This window comes from Chiloscyllium plagiosum, unplaced genomic scaffold, assembly GCF_004010195.1.
Source record: "Chiloscyllium plagiosum isolate BGI_BamShark_2017 unplaced genomic scaffold, ASM401019v2 scaf_1157, whole genome shotgun sequence".
NCBI classification, from domain to species: Eukaryota; Metazoa; Chordata; class Chondrichthyes; order Orectolobiformes; family Hemiscylliidae; genus Chiloscyllium; species Chiloscyllium plagiosum.
Window position 1 is genome coordinate 1 of NW_025211844.1, and position 19,611 is coordinate 19,611.

General features: G+C 37.2%; 1 protein-coding gene across 2 annotated transcripts; it reads right to left on the reverse strand.

The window, feature by feature from the left end:
• Positions 1–1,789: 1,789 nt before the first annotated feature.
• On the reverse strand, positions 1,790–19,191 carry LOC122547151 (dedicator of cytokinesis protein 1-like). 2 transcript variants are annotated; one of them, XM_043685739.1, is made up of 5 exons: positions 19,055–19,191; positions 15,359–15,440; positions 9,031–9,115; positions 7,771–7,857; positions 1,790–1,876 (listed from the first exon to the last, which is right to left on the reverse strand). In XM_043685739.1, exons 1-5 carry the CDS (start codon positions 19,188–19,190, stop codon positions 1,805–1,807), a joined length of 462 nt encoding a protein of 153 aa, XP_043541674.1. In that variant the 5' UTR covers position 19,191; the 3' UTR covers positions 1,790–1,804. The 2 variants fall into 2 exon arrangements, with proteins under 2 accessions (XP_043541674.1, XP_043541676.1); XM_043685741.1 differs by lacking the exon at positions 1,790–1,876 and adding an exon at positions 7,613–7,686.
• Between the last annotated feature and the right edge of the window lie 420 nt (positions 19,192–19,611).

Here is a 19,611-nt window from a genome sequence, read left to right on the forward strand (position 1 = left end):
CTCGATGATACTGACTACATGTCTCAGGGTCTTTCTCTCACCCATTTTTTTCCCTGAACACAAAAGTTATTGATTCTCTCCTGACAGATGTTGTCTGACATGCTGAGCATTTACTTTTATATTATGGACTTCCAGCATTTGAAGTATTTTGCTTAGACTTAGCTTTTTATTCAGTGTCCAAATATGCTTTACCATTGCTTCATCTTTATTTGAAAAATATTCCGCAATTTTTGCAAAACAAATTTTAAAGATAATCTATTCTAATCCCCACCATTGAAATTCCACTGATGGTTCTTATTGGAGAGGATCATGATTCTCAGTCAAACACAAAATAAAATGCTAAAGCAAGAAAACAACCAAAACACAAATATAATTGTCTATTTCTGACATATGTTTCTGCCTACTTATGACAAAAAAAATGTTTTTGCAACTGCTGTGCATAATCACTGGTGTAGGGACAGGTTATATAAATCATGATGCAAACCACATTAAAAAGTGAATATTAAGAGATGTAATTAGAATTTATTTAGCATGTTCCTCAGTAGAGTTGACAAAAATCCAATAATAATTATTGCAAAGCTGTGTACCAAGTTGTCTCTTCTATATTCATTTCTTGACAGGAAACTGGATGATGATGACAGAAAAATTATTTGTCACGCTGAATGAAATCCTGAAGAGAAAACTTCAAGCAATTTAAGGGAGACAGTACAACTTACCAAAATCTGAAAGTGATATGGATGGTTGCAACCATGATCAACTTGGATAGTAAGCTGGTAAAAATAATTTGTTTGAATCCTTTCAGGATGATTGTCAGAAGTTGATATTCACAGACAATGAAAGCTGTCACAAATATTTTTCTCTTCCTCCAGAAGGTGAGTTTTTAAAAAAAAAAATCTCACTTCAATGAACAGCAGAGCTTTGTTAATAAATGCCAGATAGTAAATTGCTATTTATTTGACATAAACATGTTCTACCTCTTTGATTAGGTACTCCAGTACTGAACATTCAGTTCAACAAATTCAGATCATAAACCGAGCTTCCACTTAGACAGACAGCAGGTATTGGAAATGGTCCTGTTGTTGCCATTCACACTTCATTTACTCATCTTTTGTACTTGTAACCCACCTTGCACCATAATTCCGTACCTCTCACAATTCTAGCTTCCTTTTCCTCTCCACCAACCCTTACCATTTTTGGCTGCATTCAACCTTGAACTTCTTGCATTTTTATTTGCTCATCAATGGTGGAGACAGGTGTTGCTAAAGTGTGTGGTGTGTTCAATGTATTCAAGAGACTCTTATTCAATATATTTAGAAGTGAGATATTTGATTGACAAGATATATGTCACGATTTGGAGATGCTGGTGTTGGACTGGGGTGTACAAAGTTAAAAATCACACAACACCAGGTTATAGTCCAACAGGTTTAATTGGAAGCACTAGCTTTCAGAGTGCCGCTCCTTCATCAGGTGGTTCATCACAACCACCTGATGGAGTGGTGCTCCGAAAGCTAGTGCTTCCAATTAAACCTGTTGGACTATAACCTGGTGTTGTGCGATTTTTAACTAGGTGATATATAAGTTTTGTTTTGACAATATTCATGAACAAATTAAGTCTGCATTCAGCCTTGAAATCATAAGTGGCAAGAAAAACTTGTGCTTCATAGGTGCCAGGCAACAACAGAAAACTTAGATATTCCACACTACATTACATGATTCAGACATATTCTGCAATTTTAACTTCTGAGCCAAGATCATTTGCCATTACTATTCGGATTTCATTCTTTATGAGCAGATCCATCTCTCCTTATGATCCAGATGGGGGTGTTACGAAAGAGCTGCATAATTGTAAGCTAATCCACACATGTATTCCAGGCATCTGGGGGTCAAAAAGGTCAACTTTTCAGAGTCATAGCATACAGAAACAGACGCTTTGGTCCAACCAGTCCATGCTGAACACAATTCCAAACTAAACTAGTCCTAGCTGCCTGTTCCTGGTCCATATCGCTCCAAAGCTTTCCTATTTATCTACTTATCCAAGTATCATTTAAAAGTTGTAACTCTGCCCGCATCCACCACTTCCTCAGGAGGTTCAAACCACATGTGAACCACCCTCTATGTAAAATATTTGCCCCCATGTCTTTTTTAAATCTCTCCTCTCTCACCTTAAAAAAATATGCCTGCTAGTTTTGAAGGAGGGAGAGTGTTGGAGATGGACGAAAGGGTCTGTGGGATGGAGAGAAAACTCTTGTTCAAAGAAATAGGCATGGAGGCGAGGGTGACAGAAGAAGAGTTCGAAGTAATGTCATGCCTGAAATTCACTAAGGTGGAGACCCAGAGGGATAAAACTGAGACCTCTGTTGAGTACAGAACGTTCAACATGCGAGGAGGGATAGTAAATACATGACAGGGGCTGGGAAAGGAGACAGCAATTAGAGGGAAGGGGAGGGGAGGAAGGTTCCAGAGGGCCATGAGTATCTCTGAATTGCTGCATTTTATGTTCCTTGATGTTTGAAAGAAAGATTCTTGCTACCATGTTGAATAAGGCAGTGGATGAAGTGGAATTTAGAGGACAGTGCAGCTCTGAGCCAGCGTGAAGCTGGTGGAGAGAAGTCAAGTGTGCATATAACAATGCGTGGCACTGAGTGTGAATCTCAGAATGCGGCAGAAACAGCTGTCTATTGGATGCTAGATACTATGGATCCATTGCTAGCCCAAACACCCATTGTTAGACACTAATTGTCCCCACTAGTAGCAATTCATTCTCCTAAGCTGACTGATATCAACTCATTTGTCTTTCCAACTGTACTTCTCTCTCTTTGGGCTCTATTGTTTATTTCTTAACCTCTCTCCCCACCCTATTTTCTGCATAAAAAACAGCTTTTTCTGAACTACCAGATGTTCTGAGGAAGGGTCACTGGATCCGAAATATTAATTCTGAGTTCTCTCCACAAATGCTGCCAGACCTGTTGAGCTTTTCCAGGAATTTCTGATTTTGTTCCCAATCCAAGTCAATAACATTTGTATAAATAATGCTGATAAACAAAGAAAACCAGCTTGGGTGTCTAAAAATTTCACTTGATTAGGTAGCAACCACTGACATGCTGGCTAAATTCATCAGTTCATAACTGTCCAAGCGAGTGTTTATTCTGTACCTAATAATAATGTCTAGCAGCCCTTCCACAAGTAATGCAACACCAATTGGTCCATAACTTTGCTCTTCTGAAATCATGCATAATACCAGCATTATTTCAATCCAAGTGACAATCCCAGAATCAAAAGTTCTGAAAAATCATGATGATTGGCACAACAATTTTCTAACTCATTCCCTTGGGTGAAAATCCTCAGATCCAGAAATTTAAACTATTTTAGTCTTTTTAGTTCTACTTTCTCTATCACTCCCTTCTTATAGCTCACATTAAATCTAGTTCATTCATTCCCTCAATCTATTTCTAGTTTTCTTTGTACTCCTGGGATTTAACACTTATCCTCTACTCTGAAGATCAATACAAAGTAGTAGTTATAGAGTCATCGAGTCATACAACATTGAAACCGACCTTTGGTAGCATAATGATAACAGACTGGATTTACACTGAGTAATTGGGAAGGTAGAATTGGGAAACCTGACCTAACAGATCTGTCTCTTAAGTATGATCCTTACCTGTTGGATGCGTTTGCAAAGATAAAACAGGCAGTGGATGAGCAGGCCAACAGGCTGGAATGCCTGCTGCCATTTACTTGCAACATAGGCTTAGTTTTAATGATAAATGTCAAGCACTAAAAGTTGGCTCCACACCAGTATATCCTCAACGGTAGTTACAGATGGGTAATGAATGCTCTTGCCAGTTATGCATAATCCCCATGAACGTATTAAAAAACCTGTAATTTCTTAACCTCTATTTACAATATCAAAGAATTACTGCTTAATTCAATTAGTAATCGTAGAATTTATAGATACTTAAAAGCACAATAGTTAAGATCCTATAAACAAAATTATTTGACTTATGATGAGAGAATTTATTTGATATGGGTGGACAGATGGTCAGATTCCCATTTGTCAAATTTCAAATGTTACTGAGAACCTGACGATAGCGTGTCTTGAATCTTACATGCAAAACTCCGTTGAAGTGTTCACAGATGGCTTGTAAGACTGGCAGACAAAACAAAATGATGCTTTCATGTAAATGACTGAACAGCAAAATTATGTCAATGTAATTCCTAATGCATGAACACCTCCTGCAAAGATGGTGCTGCAATTTGTTGTTAAATTCAAGAAAATTACTGAGTTACTTCCTCTTTAAAATTACATAGAAATTTATTAAAATAATAACAATATTAAATATTATTTAATACCACCCTGTTTAAAATGCAAGTGAAGATCTGTGGGATTATCTGGCCATTTAATGGCAGTGTTGTTCCATGAATAACTGCTCTTGCAGGTAAAACTATCTAATGAGATCCATCAAAGGAAATTACAAACAGACAAAACAGTGATAACATTAAAAGACTATTATAACCATTTCAAACATAAAGGAAATTTTAGTACTTAATAGTGCACACCTGAATAATCGCCAAGAATAAAAATTAACAAAATGACATAATGGGATTAAGGGTTCAATAAACTGAATAATTCTTCCTCAAGTGTATTTGCACTGATAATACTATTAATATTTACTGACATTTTGTCATTAAATTATGCAGTTCACTCTTATTTCACACCAAACTGTAATCATCATGCAAAATTAGCAGGTACAGACTGTTAAATCATAAATATAAATTATTGCTATATCTAGGATTTAAGCCCACCATATTATTAAACTTAAAATAATAATTTTTCTTCTATAAACAATTCTCTACCTTTTCAATATTTTTCATTTCATTATGCATATTAACATAATTTATTTTGATATTTCTCAAAATTTCTCAATATAGTTTCTAAAGGTTTCCATCAGTAAATTTAAAGAAGTGATATGAGTTGCTTAGCCATAGTAAGGAACCCTTAATAATATACTGAAAACAAAGATCTCACAGGTACTGGCTCAAAGCTAAAAGCTATTCACCATATTACATCTCAACATCTAGCTGGTATGCAAAGTATTGTGATTTATTTTACGCAGCAAGCAGTAGTGAAATTCACCTTGCTTTCTTCTTTTTAGCTTAATCCATACAATTCTTGTAATTTGATAGATCTAAATTACTTTATTGAAAACCTTGCATTTCTTAAACCCTGAACATGGACATATCATTTACTGTGAATATTGCAATCTTACATTAACAGTTGTTCCTATTACAGTGGCATTGTCTTTACAAATCTGAGTCAGCATTCAATGTTACCTTTCTGCAGTTATGAATCTACTCAGTGTCCCTCTCACTCACATATACATAAACATACACACCCCTTTGATACTACTTGTACATTAAAAACTATCTTTCCCTGCCAGTTCTACCCTTCCCTCCATCAAATACAAAATGCTCTGACTTCTTTGTCACTGATTGCGAACATTCTTTCAATTACCTTTCTTCTCCATTCCCTAGCTTTCAGGCTAAACTTGTCCTAATCCTCAACTCTCATCTTTCTCAAGTTTCTCCATCTCCCCATATAGATACATTAAACTTATCTTGTCCACTCAACCAACCTCCTATGTTCTCAACTATATGTTACCAACCACCAAATCTCCCTTTCTAGTTCTTAGTTGATAGTGTTAAGAGTTTCAGCTCCTCATGCCTTCAAATCTGTTATCACCCTCTCCACACAAAAAAAAACTCTGGGTACCTCTGCCCTTGTAGACCAACACTCAATCTCCAGCTCCCTTTCCTCTGCCTTAAAAATCCATGCCCATCTTTCCCACAATTCTAGGTTTCTGCCTTTCCGAGAGTTCTGTTTTAGCCCTTATCTAAAGTCATAAATCACACCTACTGTGACTATGATATTGGAAAACTATCTCCCCCAGATATAACCAATACATTTGCTGCCTTTGATCTAGTTAACTGCACCACCCACCTTTAGCATTTGTCCTCCATAGTCATTTTGAATGGCACTGCCCTTATTTGTCTCCAACAGTCCATCTATTCAGTCATAAGTGGATAACCATCGGCAACAATTTCTCTTCTTCTTCCTGTGCTGTTACATCTGCATTTTCCTAAAGATCAATCTTTAGTCCTCTATTTTCGATCCACACAACAGTAACCTAATGCTGTCAAAGTTTTACCACACCCAATCTTGCAGGTGCGTCCTCACAGTGTCAGCAGTGCTCAACACTCTCTTTTAACTGGAATTATCATAAACAACTGAAGGTTCATTTTTAGACATTACATGCAGAACATTTGTCCTTCCTCTGATACTTCCATCGACAATGTGTTATGGTGTGGACACCCAAATTTCGTTGTACTTTCAATTCACACAGGCATAGTCAGAGTCAAAGAGAATGTGATCCAGAGGGAACAGGCCAGCATGAGCATGAGTATTCAGGAACCTACTGGCATGCAAACAACAAATACCAGGCTACCCTGCATTCAAAGTGCCCCATGGCAACATTAGGCTGTGCTTAACCTGATATGTGAATGGATATAGCCTCCATACTGTTCTGCACAAAATGAAAAACATTATGACTCCTTTATTGTCATGTCAAAACATCGCTGAAGTGGACAACCCCCAGATGGTCCAAGGAGGGTTCATCAGACCCTCAGGAGTGACCTTATGGGGTACAATACTTGGAACAGTAGTAGATATGCAGACATACAATGAAGCCATTCAACTCTTCAAGGGTGCTATTATCTATGAATAACACCATGCCTGATCTGATTCTTACCTCATTCACCTTCCCGTCTGCCCATATGACTTTCGATTCCCTTGCCCATCAAAAAACTATCAATCTTAGTCTTTTGGGAAAGCATGATGTCCTGCAAAGGGTTTATAGCTCATCAGTAGCCTGGAGCAGCCCATCCAGAGCGTAAGCATTAATCTCTATCAAGACTATCCAAAACAAGTGGTTACAATGGACAAAAGTGGTGTCCTGGACTGATTTGCCTAAAAGCCTAGCTGTATAGATTGATGAGGAAAATGAAAGTTTGGATATTTCAGTACTTTCATTTTCCTTTGCTTTCCAGCTCCTCTTGAGACTCTGATGTTTGTTGTACATAGCTCAGTGATAATGCCTGCCACTGCAGAAATGCAGAACCCATGATTTCAGGTCAATCCCTGAACCAGGCTGGTGGCAATGCTTCTCAATGCCATTTAGACAGGGAGGTCACAGCCTGCCTCAATTTAACTGAATTAATGTGGTATGTAATCATAAAGTAAGTTACATATCAATTAGTCAAAATAATTTGCAAACAAACATCATTGTAATGTATTAGATTGAACTATTAAGCAGATGAAACTTTGAAAATATTTGAGAACGATATTAAAGAAACTGTTGGAACTTGTTATACTAAAAAGTTAAGTTCCAGAAAGGTCTTAGATGTTTTTGGAACATTTCAACAAATTAGTTTGGGGAAACTGCAGAATTGCACTACATCTAACTGAATAATCTGTTTGGGTATCAGCATTTTTTCTCGATCAATTACTAATCATTGTTCAATACAAATCTACAAATAATACAATCTTATGTAAGAGCTTCCAGCATGATTTCATTTTTCTGTGAACATCACAATTACATTATTAGCCATTGACCAGATGACTTGTGAAGCCTAAACAGATAAAAATGACATTAATTTTATCTGCATGCTGTATTTGTAAAGTAGTTGATTTAGGACACTCTAGGTAATGCTTACCATTGAGACAGATTTCACTTCAAACCACCTTAGGATGCCAGGCAATTTGTATGCTGTCACGTACGTGGTCCTTTCAATCCACATATTCTATGAAAACAGTTTATAGCAATTAGCTTAGCTTTGGAAAAATAAAACTATTAAGAATCATTCACTAGACCTGCCATTATGCACAAAACTGCACTAATAAATGATGCAGTAAAAAAACAATCTTGACTCCTGTTTGACGTTATTCATCTTGCATGGGCACAAGAGAAAAGAAAAATGCATCAGTAAAATTATTTCAGTTTCTTTAATTTCAATTGTGAAAAATTTACAAATATAGTTACTTTAAGCTCCAATTATTCACCATTCAGTCCTTTTGCCTAATATGCTGCTGTTTAGAAGTGTGATTAGTTCTAAGTAAGCAAAACATTTGTAGGTCAATCTGATTAAAAATCTAGGCTGGACATTTTTTCTGAATCTCTGAACATTGAATAATAAAAAAGAAAATAATGGATATGTCAAAATGTACAACAATATAACTGGGGTTTAAATAATGAAAGATTCGAGAAGCGTGAATGATTAGAATTACAATAATAAAGTACTCCCTGCAGTATAGGTGAATTGGAATTAAATTCAAATTGTAAATAATTATAACACATTTCTCTCTCAGCTTTGGAATGCACATTGTCACTGGAAACATTTGAAAAGTTAGCACTGTTGTGGTCAATTAACAGTTCTGAATAATAGTCATTTTCTTTTAATCTCAACTCTTTTGTTCTTTTTACAGCTTCCAAATTTAAAATAAAATCTTCTGCATTTTATATATGACTTGAAACATGGCAAACTTATTGATCAGAGGAAGCAAAAGGTATATAAAGTTGCATTATGATGAAAGGTGCTGATGAGCAAAGACTGGAGGTTAGGAGGATGCTCAATAAGCAGAGGGTCAAATTCAAGCCTAGGTGAAAAAACAGAACTTCAAAGATTTTAAGTACTTTGAGCAATGATTGCGCTTAAAGATCTCACTTTGGAGAACAATACGTTCTTTGATCTTTAGGGCCACTTAAATACATCACAAAAGCAATTTTCAGCCATGTCTCATTCCAATATTTTCTCTTTTTATTAATGCAAATATTAATGGGAGTCCACTGCTTTAGAATGCCATTTATTAGAAAATGATTAAAATTAATGACTTTTATAAGCATATGCCCACCTCTACCAATTAAGAACATATTCCAACTATGTCAAAAGTTACAGTTAAGAAACAAAGTATATTACAGCAAATTCATTGTCAGGGTCTTTCTCTCCTTTCCTGATTGGTCTTGAATACTGGAACTTCTGTACTTCATTCACTGTGTAAAAACTGTAAAAGAAAAATCATAAAAACTGTAAGAGCAAAAACAATTCTAGGTAAGAATACAACTGCTACGATAAATCAGTCATTTTTCATAAGCCTTTCAGACCACTCCCATGATAGAAATAAAATCTAAGTTATGGTTATAAGAGATAGAGCCCAGTACATACAACAGAATTTTCTGAACAAGATATAATTTGCTGAGGAATACAATATATTAGTCATAGAGGTGGCAAGTTGACTAGTTATAGAAGGTGCCACAAATTAAATGTTACCTAAACTTAGAAATGAGGCTACAATATCAAATCACTTCCAATGATACACACACAGAAACTGTTAGTACTCCTTTTATTTAGTTAGATTTTAACAGAAGTGACACTGACACACACTTTACTTTTGGAACAGCCTTGAACTTTACGTTGAACATTGACAATTGTCACTGTCGTGATTGTAACAAGGTCAGCCAGGCGGACCTCAGAGAATGAGTTAAACTGGTCCAATTAGTGAGCCCTACCTGGGTGATTTTCCTGGTGGTGGAGTAGTAATAAAATTATTTACACCTGGTGTTTTCACTGTGTTTTGCACCTATGCATAAATGGGATGGGTGCTAGAATATAAGCACTATAGTGGGGCGTGGGAGAGAAAATACACACAAAAATAGAAAAAGGAAAAAAGATATAAACAGGAAGGTCCAAGGTTCTGTTCACTCTGACAGCTGACTGAGGAAGCTGGATCAGTGTCAAGGACACTCCATGTGTAAATAAAGGATGACTGAGTGGCAGGATTCCAGTGACAATGAGAGAGAAGTATACTCCTGAAGAAATTCCCTCCCAACAGTCATCGCTGAGTTGGGGTAAGCATTTCTGACACCATGCTGTTAGTTGGGAAGGTTGACTCAGTTGATCCTGCTGTCGAAGACTGGGCCCAGTATGTGGAAAGAATGCATTTTGTTTTCCAGACAAATGACATTGGGCCAAATGAAAAGCAATGATTAATTCTCCTAAAAGCTTGTGGACCCGCACCTTTCCTGGTCATCAGGAACATAACCTTTTCCTGAGGTACCAAAAATGAAAACCTTTCGGGAGTTGATGGATTTAGACCCTAAACCTCTAATTCTGAGACGTTATCAGTTTTACTCAGCAATTTGAGAAGCAGGGGAGTCCAGGGGATTTTTGACTAGATTAAGACAACTGGTAGAGGCATGCGATTTTGCATTAACCCTTAATAAGATGCTAAAAGACTTTTGGTATGAGGGATCAATGATGTAACTATGCAATAGTGTCTACTGGATGAGGCCCAACTGGACTTCAAACAGGCACTACAACTGACTTTATCATTGGCAAGTACAGCATACGAATTGCAGTGTATTTTGATGGAAGTGGATACCCTCACCAGCTCAACAGACCTTGGGGAAGACAACTTGAAGAATGGCAATTGCATAGCCTCACTCAGGACACATCCTGAACACAGGGACTCTTGGTTATGGATGTAAGTTTGCTTGCTGAGCTGGAAGGTTCATTTTCAGGCGTTTCATCACCATACTAAGTAACATCATCAGTGAAGCACTGGTGTTATGACCCGCTTTCTGTGTTTAGGTTTCCTTGGGATGGGGATGTCATTTCCTGTGGTGATGTAATTTCTGGTTCCTTTTCTCAGAGGGTGGTAAATGGGGTCCAAGCCGATGTGTTTGTTGATAAGAGTTCTGGTTGGAATACCATTCTTTGAGGAATTCGTGTGCGTGTCTTTCTAACATTTACCAGCAGGGAATTTGAGTTCTCCCTGATGTTGAATGATATTCGACATATAAGATCAGCGCCATACCACCCATCATCCAATGATCTGGCAGAAAGAGCAATCCAAACTTTGAAGGCAGGTTTGAAGAAAAAAACAGCTTCACTAGAAACCAAACTGTCCTGGTTCCTATTTGATCATGTAACTTCAGGGATAACTCCAGCAGAGTTGCTAATGGGGAGAAGACTCCGCATCAGGTTAAATCTGATCTTCATGGATCCGGGGGGTGAGTTAAAAGGCATCATGAATGCCAATACTGGACACAAGACTCTGCTGACTGAGAGAGACAGTTTCTTTCAGGGGACAAACTTTGGTGTAGGATCCATGGGAATGGCCCTGCAGGGGTAAGAAGCATGGTCGATGTGAGGTCAGGTCTAGTATAAGGTTTGGGTAGGTACGACAGTCAGTCCTGAACAATGATGTGGACTATAAGAAAACTGCAAACTCTTAAACGGTGTGGGAGAAAAATGTGCCCAGCTCCTTGATTCTGACTGTTCTGGAACCAGTGGTTCTTCCTCTCCATCAAGCATTGAAGATACCCCTGAATCTGAGACGGACATGACAGATGTTGTCACCCTGACACTTTTGCTGCCCGAAGAAGGGAATGAATTTCTTCTGAGAAGCTCCAGGTGCAAGAGGCAAGCTATTGTGCATTACATGCCATCTATATCCAAGGAAGAGTTGGAGGAATCTGAGCCGGTCCTACTGTTTGTAATGACGTCAGCCAGGTTGACCTCATTGAATGAGTTCCCTGATTGGGGTTGTTAAGCTAGTCCAATCAGGGAGCCCTAGCTGACAGATATAAACAGGAGTGTATGTGAGTTTCCAATGTCGATTGAGTTAGATAAACTTCTCTTTTCCCTCTTTTTCACGTTCTTGCATAATGCGGATCATAATATTGCAAGTTAATATTGTGGATGTTAACACTAAAATGGAAATGGCATGTTTGTAAACAAGGACAGCTGTCCATTTCTTAGCTAATCTTGAAGAATGCAAGAGCTTTAAACCTATTTAAATGTCTGTAAATTGGACAATATTTGTCCACTCTGATTTGCCCTCTTGGATGTATTTCAGTTCATCATTACGGTGTCTCTAGCGGTTCTGAATTTGAATTGACTCAAGATTGATAGGTTAGGGTTGTCATATATTCAAGGTGATTGAAATGTGCATGAGCATAGACTGAGCAGTCCCTTTGTGCCATTGTTTTGTAAATAAAATAGTTTTGGACAATATAAAAAAAAAGGAGTGTCAAAGGTTCTGTTCACCCTGAGAGCTAGGCCTCCCCATGTGTAAATAAAGGGGTGACTTTGTGACAGGATACTTGCCTCTGGAGTTATTTCAGTCCCATCTATTCAGGAAATAATTCATGGAACTTGTTCTACTAGATTTTGAAGTTTTTCTATAGACATCAATACTGATAATTAAAGTTTGAAATTCAATTATGTTTCAGTAAAGCTGTTAAGTGCATCATTAATTCATTTACTTAAAAAACAGTGGAGAGAGGAAGTTAATGTGTATATATTTTAGCATCTCATGTTGTAATTTCTGGCCTTCTAGGATAAACTTAATAATATCCAGAAAATATCACCAAAACAACTTCTGTCTTGGAGTTTCTTTGCCAACTGGATAATATAGTCAGTTCGCAGCAGAAAACCATGAAGTCTGATCGTAAGCCAACTTTATATTTGAGTACCATACTCTAGATGTGAACGATCACTGTTCAAAAAATAAGTTTCATGATTGACAAACCTGACCCTAAAACCTTCTAATTTCTAAACTGACTCTCCAGTTAGTCTTCTTAAAACCAACAAATAGTATCACAGCAAAACCTCTATCCTATTGCTAAACATGTGCTGCCATCCAATTTACCACTATTCCCCAGTCTTTTACTTTTTGCCTTGTGAATTAATTGTCTTCAAGGAAATGTCACTCTGATCCAGAGGGGAAGGTGATTGAGGACAACTGTGCCAGTAAGTTCAGGTGGAAAAAAAAATCTTTCAAGCTGGGGAAGGTAGGCTCTTGACCAGGAGACCTGAGTTCAAGTTCCACCTACTCCATTGGTCTGTAATAACATCTCTGAATGGATTGATTAGAAAATCTAAACAGTGGGTCTTGAAATAATCTGGAATAATCATTTTGCTGTTTTTAATTAAAGATATCAACCTGGTGAATGAGTTAAGTATAAATTACGAACTGCGGATGAGAAGTTCATTTAGGGCTGATTGTCAGCTGCTACTGCTCATTAGGTCAGATGGATTTTGGAGGCTATTACTTATCCTAGTGGACATGGACTCCAAACACTACTTAAGGTGATTGACATCACTTCAAATATACTTGCTGCTTCAGCTGTGACGACCACCCATATAATGACAGACCTTCTGGTACACTTGAGCAACACCTGTTCCTTAAATTCTCTGAAGACTTCATCTAAAAATATTGTGGAACATCACACTATTGGAAAAAATATAGGAGTCATCATCAACCTCTGCTGGGGAGAGGGATACAACGGTGATGTGGGTGGACTCCTCACCTTGTATAGGAGTGTCTGTGCCTCTTTCAAGAATGTCACATCTGAAAATCTGTGTACATTCTTTTTTCAGTCCCCAAGCTCTCCTGCAACCTGCTGCTGGATGCTAGACAGTGTACTGAACACCTTCTTTATAAGGAGGCAATATATACAGCTTCATGAAATGGCTTCTAATCAGTATTCATATGCAAAACCTTGAAATGTCCGACTAAGAATCTCCTGTCAAGTTATGGTAATCATCAATTTGGACCAAAAATTGTGTACTGAATCCAGACTTTCAAACAGACATGTATACTAGCTGGCACAATCATTTTGTGTCTGTATTCATCCTTGCTTAGGTACCCCCAAGATGTACAATACTGTGAAACTTAGCCCCTAGGGAAATGTTTCCAAGGATGAGATATTAGTTATACAAATAGATAGACGTTTTGTTTTCATCTTTTGAGCTTGGAAGATGCATAAGAAATTTGACAATGTGATCTAAAATAATGAAGGGTTCAGATCAAGTACGTAGAGAACTTTCTCTATGGCTGAGGGGTCAATTAGCAGAGAACAGAAATTAAGTAATTGGTGAAAGAATTAAAAGTGACTCGTCCCTTTGCTTTTGTACTCACTTCAAAATAATACCAATTACATTTGTGCTCCATTCTGTTGTTCTTGAACAATATCATCCCACACTTATTCATATTAAATTGTATTTGCCATGTGTCTGCTTATTTCAATGGTCTTTTTTGAAACATTGCACTATTCTGTCTAATTTTTACAATGTTCCCAGGTTTTTTGCACAGGTTAAAGTTTATGAATGACAAATGATGAGCCAACTTAATTTTCCAAAGCTTTCATATGTTTCTGTTGCAAATGAATGATAACACCCCAGAACACCAAATCACACTTTTATTTTCCATAGTTATTATTCTTCAGCAGTAGGAGACTTTTGTTTTATAAATGATTCTCATACTTAGTATAAAAGTTGATTGTTGGAGTAAGTATCTGCCACAAGCTAAGGCAGTGACCAAATTTTTATAAATAAAAAAACCCAGTAATTATGAAACTGTGATTTTTAAACTTCAAGAGGTTGACTTGAGAAACCCCTATGGCAGTCAAGGTGCTGCAGAACAAAGGCAGTATATGATGCTGAGTGAAGAAAAATGTAATATATAAAGTGTAAAATATTGCAGGTAAGAAAGGTAAAATAAGCAATATACTTTACAAATGGTTTTGAAATAACCAATGACATTTTAATGCACTCAATTGAACACAGCAGCAACTATAAACCTAAAACTCTGGAATAAAATTCAAAAACAATGAATACCAGAAACACTTAGTCAAGCAATATCCGTGCAAAGAAAAATAAATTAACTTTGTGGATGTAGGTACCCTGTTATCTAGTTAACTCATTTATTGTCTCCACAGAAGGTGAGTAACTTGCTGTTTGTTTCCAGAATGACATGCTTTAGCTGCAAATATTAGGAACCTGCTTGATATTTTGCTTCTTTTACAGCAGAATACAAGTCGGAGGATATTGCAATCGAAGTGTGCATTTGATCTGGTCAGATTGCAATGTGAGCATTTGGCTTAGCCCTGGTTGCCAAGAGACAAGTGAAACATTCAAGTGCTTGAGACACTGTAGAGAAGAGCCTTAATTCAAATACTGCTCTAAATTAAACTTTGACAGGAGGACAACAAAAGGGCATAGGTTCAGAATAAAATGTTACCATCGAGGTAACATTGTAAAGTCCGTCACGCAAAGATTGATAAACACCAAAAGGAAACTCTTGCAAAGATGGTAGAGTTAACAAGTTAGGAAACAATAGAAATGTAGTGGGAGTGTTTAAAAGGGTTGTCTATGGGTGAATGCATAAGTAGGGGCCAAATAACTTTTCTGGATGGATCTTGTAGCATATGTAAATAATGAAGGTTGGAGTCGGTTTTACCTCAGTATTTGTTCAGACACAGTCTTGTTCTTGAATTTTGGTGGCAGTTCACGTATGGTTTGCACTGTGAAACACTGAATATCTACAAGAGTTTGTTAAAGAGTTTACTTGAGCATATTTCAAACACCATTTATATATCAGGTATGGCTGAACCACATCATGTGTCCATGCAAAATTTATCTATAACTTCAGGATTATCCTGGAAAGTAAATATAACCTCTGGCTTTTTACATGTAATATCCAACTATCCCTGCACATTTCTCTTTGCTTTTTCAATTCACATTTCAAAAACAAGGTGCTAATGGAATTCTTTGTCAGTAAATTTGAATCCATTTGTTCCATTACCTCAACTGCCCATCTTCACCAAATAAAACCTCCTCTTCATGCTCTCCCATGCCGTAGTTCTGAATCAACTTTATTTTCTACTGTTTCCCCTATTTAGTTATCAATTTGAAGTCACAGCATCTCCAGCAATTATTTTTCCTTCAATCCGTTACCACTGGAAGCTAGCAAGGATACATCCTCTTTCAGAATTACATGTTGTTCTTAATAACACCAGATAAAAACATCAGATCAGATTTCAAATTTATGTTGACGACACCCAGCTCTACCTCAGCATCACCGATATGGTTTTCTCTATTGTTTTTGTCTAGCATCTAGCTTTAGATGATCCACAATGTCCTTGCCTTAAACGTGGGGAGAAATACATTCATTTTTAATTCCCATTACAACCTCGGTACCTTTTGCAATGAATGCTTCTATGCCATTCTGGCAATAAGTTGTTTGCAACCATGGCATCATATACAACTATGAACTAAATTTTTGATACAATATTAACTCCATTATAAAGTCACTTTTTCTTAATCTGCAGAGGATCACCTGTTTCCAAAGGTAGCAAAGGTTCAAAAATCAAAGACTCAACAATAGATGAGCTAAAGCGGAAGTAGGTGATATTTTGCCAACTCGCATCTGGCATATTGTGTATAATTTTGTCCCTTTACTGGAGGAAGGATGTAATTACACTGGAGGCAGTTCAAAGAAGACTCACTAGATTAATTCCAGAGATGAAATGGTGGACTCATGAGCAGTTTAGGAATACTTTTGCTCGAGTTCATAAGAATGAGAGGAGATCTAATTGAGATCTAATTGAGATATATAAGATGTTAAAGGGGATTAACAAAGTAGATGTTGCGCAGACGTTTCTCCTTGTGCAGCAACCTAGAATGAGAGGTCTTGGACTTTGGCAGATTCAAAACAGAAATGAGGAGGAATTGCTTCTCTCAACGGATTGTGAATCTGTGGAATTAACTGCCCCAGAGTGTGGTGAATGCTGAGACACTATAAATTTGAAGACAGAGATTTTCAATTACAGAGTCATAGAGTTACACAGCATGGAAACAGATCCTTTGGTCCAGCTTCTTCATGCCGACCACGTTTCTCAATTTAACCAGCCCCATTTGCCTGCATTTGGCCCTCTAAACCTTTCCTATTCATGCAACTTTTTAAATGTTATAACTGTACCTGCATCAACCACTTCCTCTGACAGTCCATACCATAAACGAATAAGTCTATGTGAAAAGTTGCCCCTCAGATCCCTTTTAAATCTTTCTCCTCTCACCTTAAAATTATACCCTCTAGTTTTCAACTCTCCAATCCTAGAGATAAGACCTTGGCTATTCACCTTATCAATGCCACTCATGATTTTATAAACCTCTATAAGGTCACCTCTCAACCTTCTATGCTCTAGGGAAAAATGTCCCAGCCTATCCATATAAGTCATACCCTCCAGGCCCATTAACATCCTTGTAAATATTTTTCTGTACCCTTTCCAATTTAATAATATCCTTCCTGTAGCAGGGTGACCCGAACTGTATAGAATACCCCAAAAGTGGTCTCACCAATGTCCAGTAAAGCTGCAATGACATCCCAACTCCTACACTCAGTGCTCTGGCCAATGAAGGCAAACATGGCAAATGTCTTCTTCATCACCCCATCGACTTCTGATGTTACTTTCAAGTAAATATATACCTGAACCTCTAGTTCTCTCTGATCCCCAGGGTACTACCATTAACCGTGTATGCCCTGCCCTGGTTCATCTTATCAAAACGCAACTCCCCGCATTTAGTTAAATTAAACTCCATCTGTCATTCCTCGGGCCACTGTCACAATTGGTGAAGATCCCATTGTACTCTTAGATAATCTTTTTCATTGTCCACTATACCACCAATTTGGTGTCATCTGCAAAAGAACTAACAATGCTTCCATTGGACCCAGCACTGATCCCTGCCGAACACTGCTGGTCACAGGCCTCCAGTCTGAAAAACCCCCCTACCACCACCCTAACTCATACCATCAAGCCAATCAGGTGTCCAATTGGCAAGGTATTCTTGGATCTCATGTGATCTAACTTTAGTAACTAGTTTACCAAGCAGGACCTTGTCAAAGACTTTGCTTAAGTCCATGTAGACAATGTCTACTGCTCTGCCCTTATCTAATGTCTTGGTCATGTCCTCAAAAAAAACTCAATCAAGCTGGTGAAACACTATTTTCTTTGCAGCTTGTACTTTAACTACCCGTAAACTGATGAGTTAGAACAGATCAAATTGGTAATTAAAATTACCATATTGTCAAGAGTCTTTCAACTTGTTCATGAAGCCACTGGTATCTAAAGCACTTGTACCCAATTTCCTTCAAGAGGCAGGTAATAGTCAGCCAATTCACCTTTTTGGGAGACAATAACAGAATACCCTTTCCCTTTAACTACAACATAGAAATTAAGATATTAGCATGCTCATGGTTTAAACCATGATTGATGAGTAGCAGAACAAATATAGTCAAGAAACACAAGACCAAAAAGGAAAACAAAGAGTCTTGAAGGCTTTTGGCTAATTAGCAATAGGTTAAAAGGATTATGGGAAGATGGCATGAAATTGGAGTTGAGGTCGAGATGAGATCAGCCACAATAGTATTAGACAACGGAGCAGATTCAAGACACTGAATTGCCTGATCCTGTTTATGTTCTTACTATACTATGACTGCAAACTACTGTACATCATTGCGCCAGAGCTGTTACTAGATTATAAACACTGCAGGTGGAACAACACTGATTCGGAACCACGATAAGCAAATTCAAAAATATATGTCAATAAAATCTGAAGTAAACAAACGTTTCACTTTTTATTTCAAACAAAGCAATTTTTTTGGCATTTCGCATGTCTCAAAGTCTTTCCTAACAAAATTTGCTTTGAGCAAGATTAAAGAGAGTTTATTATACAAGCAATACAAGACATTGAATGTTGTTATATTCTGATGTTTGTGGCAATACCATTTGAATATGAGACAGTGTGTTGTCATCAGGGATTCAGTAAAGCATAACCGACATAAAACTTTAATTTAAATTGCAATAACACCCAGATGAACAATGTGAGTTTGTACTTGTAGATTTCTGCTGAGAGTGGACAGTATAATTTGAATTACATACAAATAGTTGTTAAATGGTGTTGGCAAGAATTTATTACTGTTGGTTGCACTGGTGAGATCAATTTGAGTCTGAGTTGATTTTTTGTCGAAATAGTGCTTTGGGTCCAATACATAAAATAAATGCAGAGAAAGTTTTACATTAACGCTAATGTCATATTATTATTTATTTAGTTTTTGTTAAATTGGAAATTTGCTTTGCGCACATTTAAAGGATACACTGTCCAGAAGAGTTTTTAATGTCATCACTTGGAGGAGATGTTGTCTTCATTTTTTCTGCATTTGGAAATATGGTGAACAGTCTTGCTTCAAAGTCTTCACGTCGCTCATATTCCTTTCCTCGATAAATGAACATCTTGTTCTAGAGAGAAAAAAAATATTAAGTTTTCTAACTATCAGAGCAACTAACTTTTCTGCAGTCATTTTGCTACACAGTGGAGAGGAGATTATGTTAAAATCTAAGACTACCTAATCTTTGTTATGGCGTAGCACCCTCTCACAATAATTGTTATTAGGCAATGGTGCATGCCAGTTTAGCCAACACAGAATTAATGTTGCATTTACAGGGAACTCTGTAGAAAGAGGACAAGAGATCAGTGCACTGAAGATTCACGATCAATATAAATAAACTGTTATAGCTAAATGGATATTGAATTATATTAATAGAACATTCAGCATAAATTATTCATTTTTTGACACCGTATTGGTTGGTGATCAGACTACATTTTGACACCGTATTGGTTGGTGATCAGACTACATTCAGAAGAGCACTATGC

What these genes read in the sequence shown, in the direction of transcription:
- LOC122547151 (XM_043685739.1), bottom strand. Translation starts at nt 19,190, where the DNA reads ATGTTCATTTATCGAGGAAAGGAATATGAGCGACGTGAAGACTTTGAA. An exon ending in TAAAAACTCTTCTGGACAGT is followed by an intron (nt 15,441 to 19,054) that starts GTATCCTTTAAA and finishes AAACTCTTGTAG; the next exon opens with ATATTCAGTGTTTCACAGTG. An exon ending in GTGTCTGAACAAATACTGAG is followed by an intron (nt 9,116 to 15,358) that starts GTAAAACCGACT and finishes TTTCTTTTACAG; the next exon opens with TTTTTACACAGTGAATGAAG.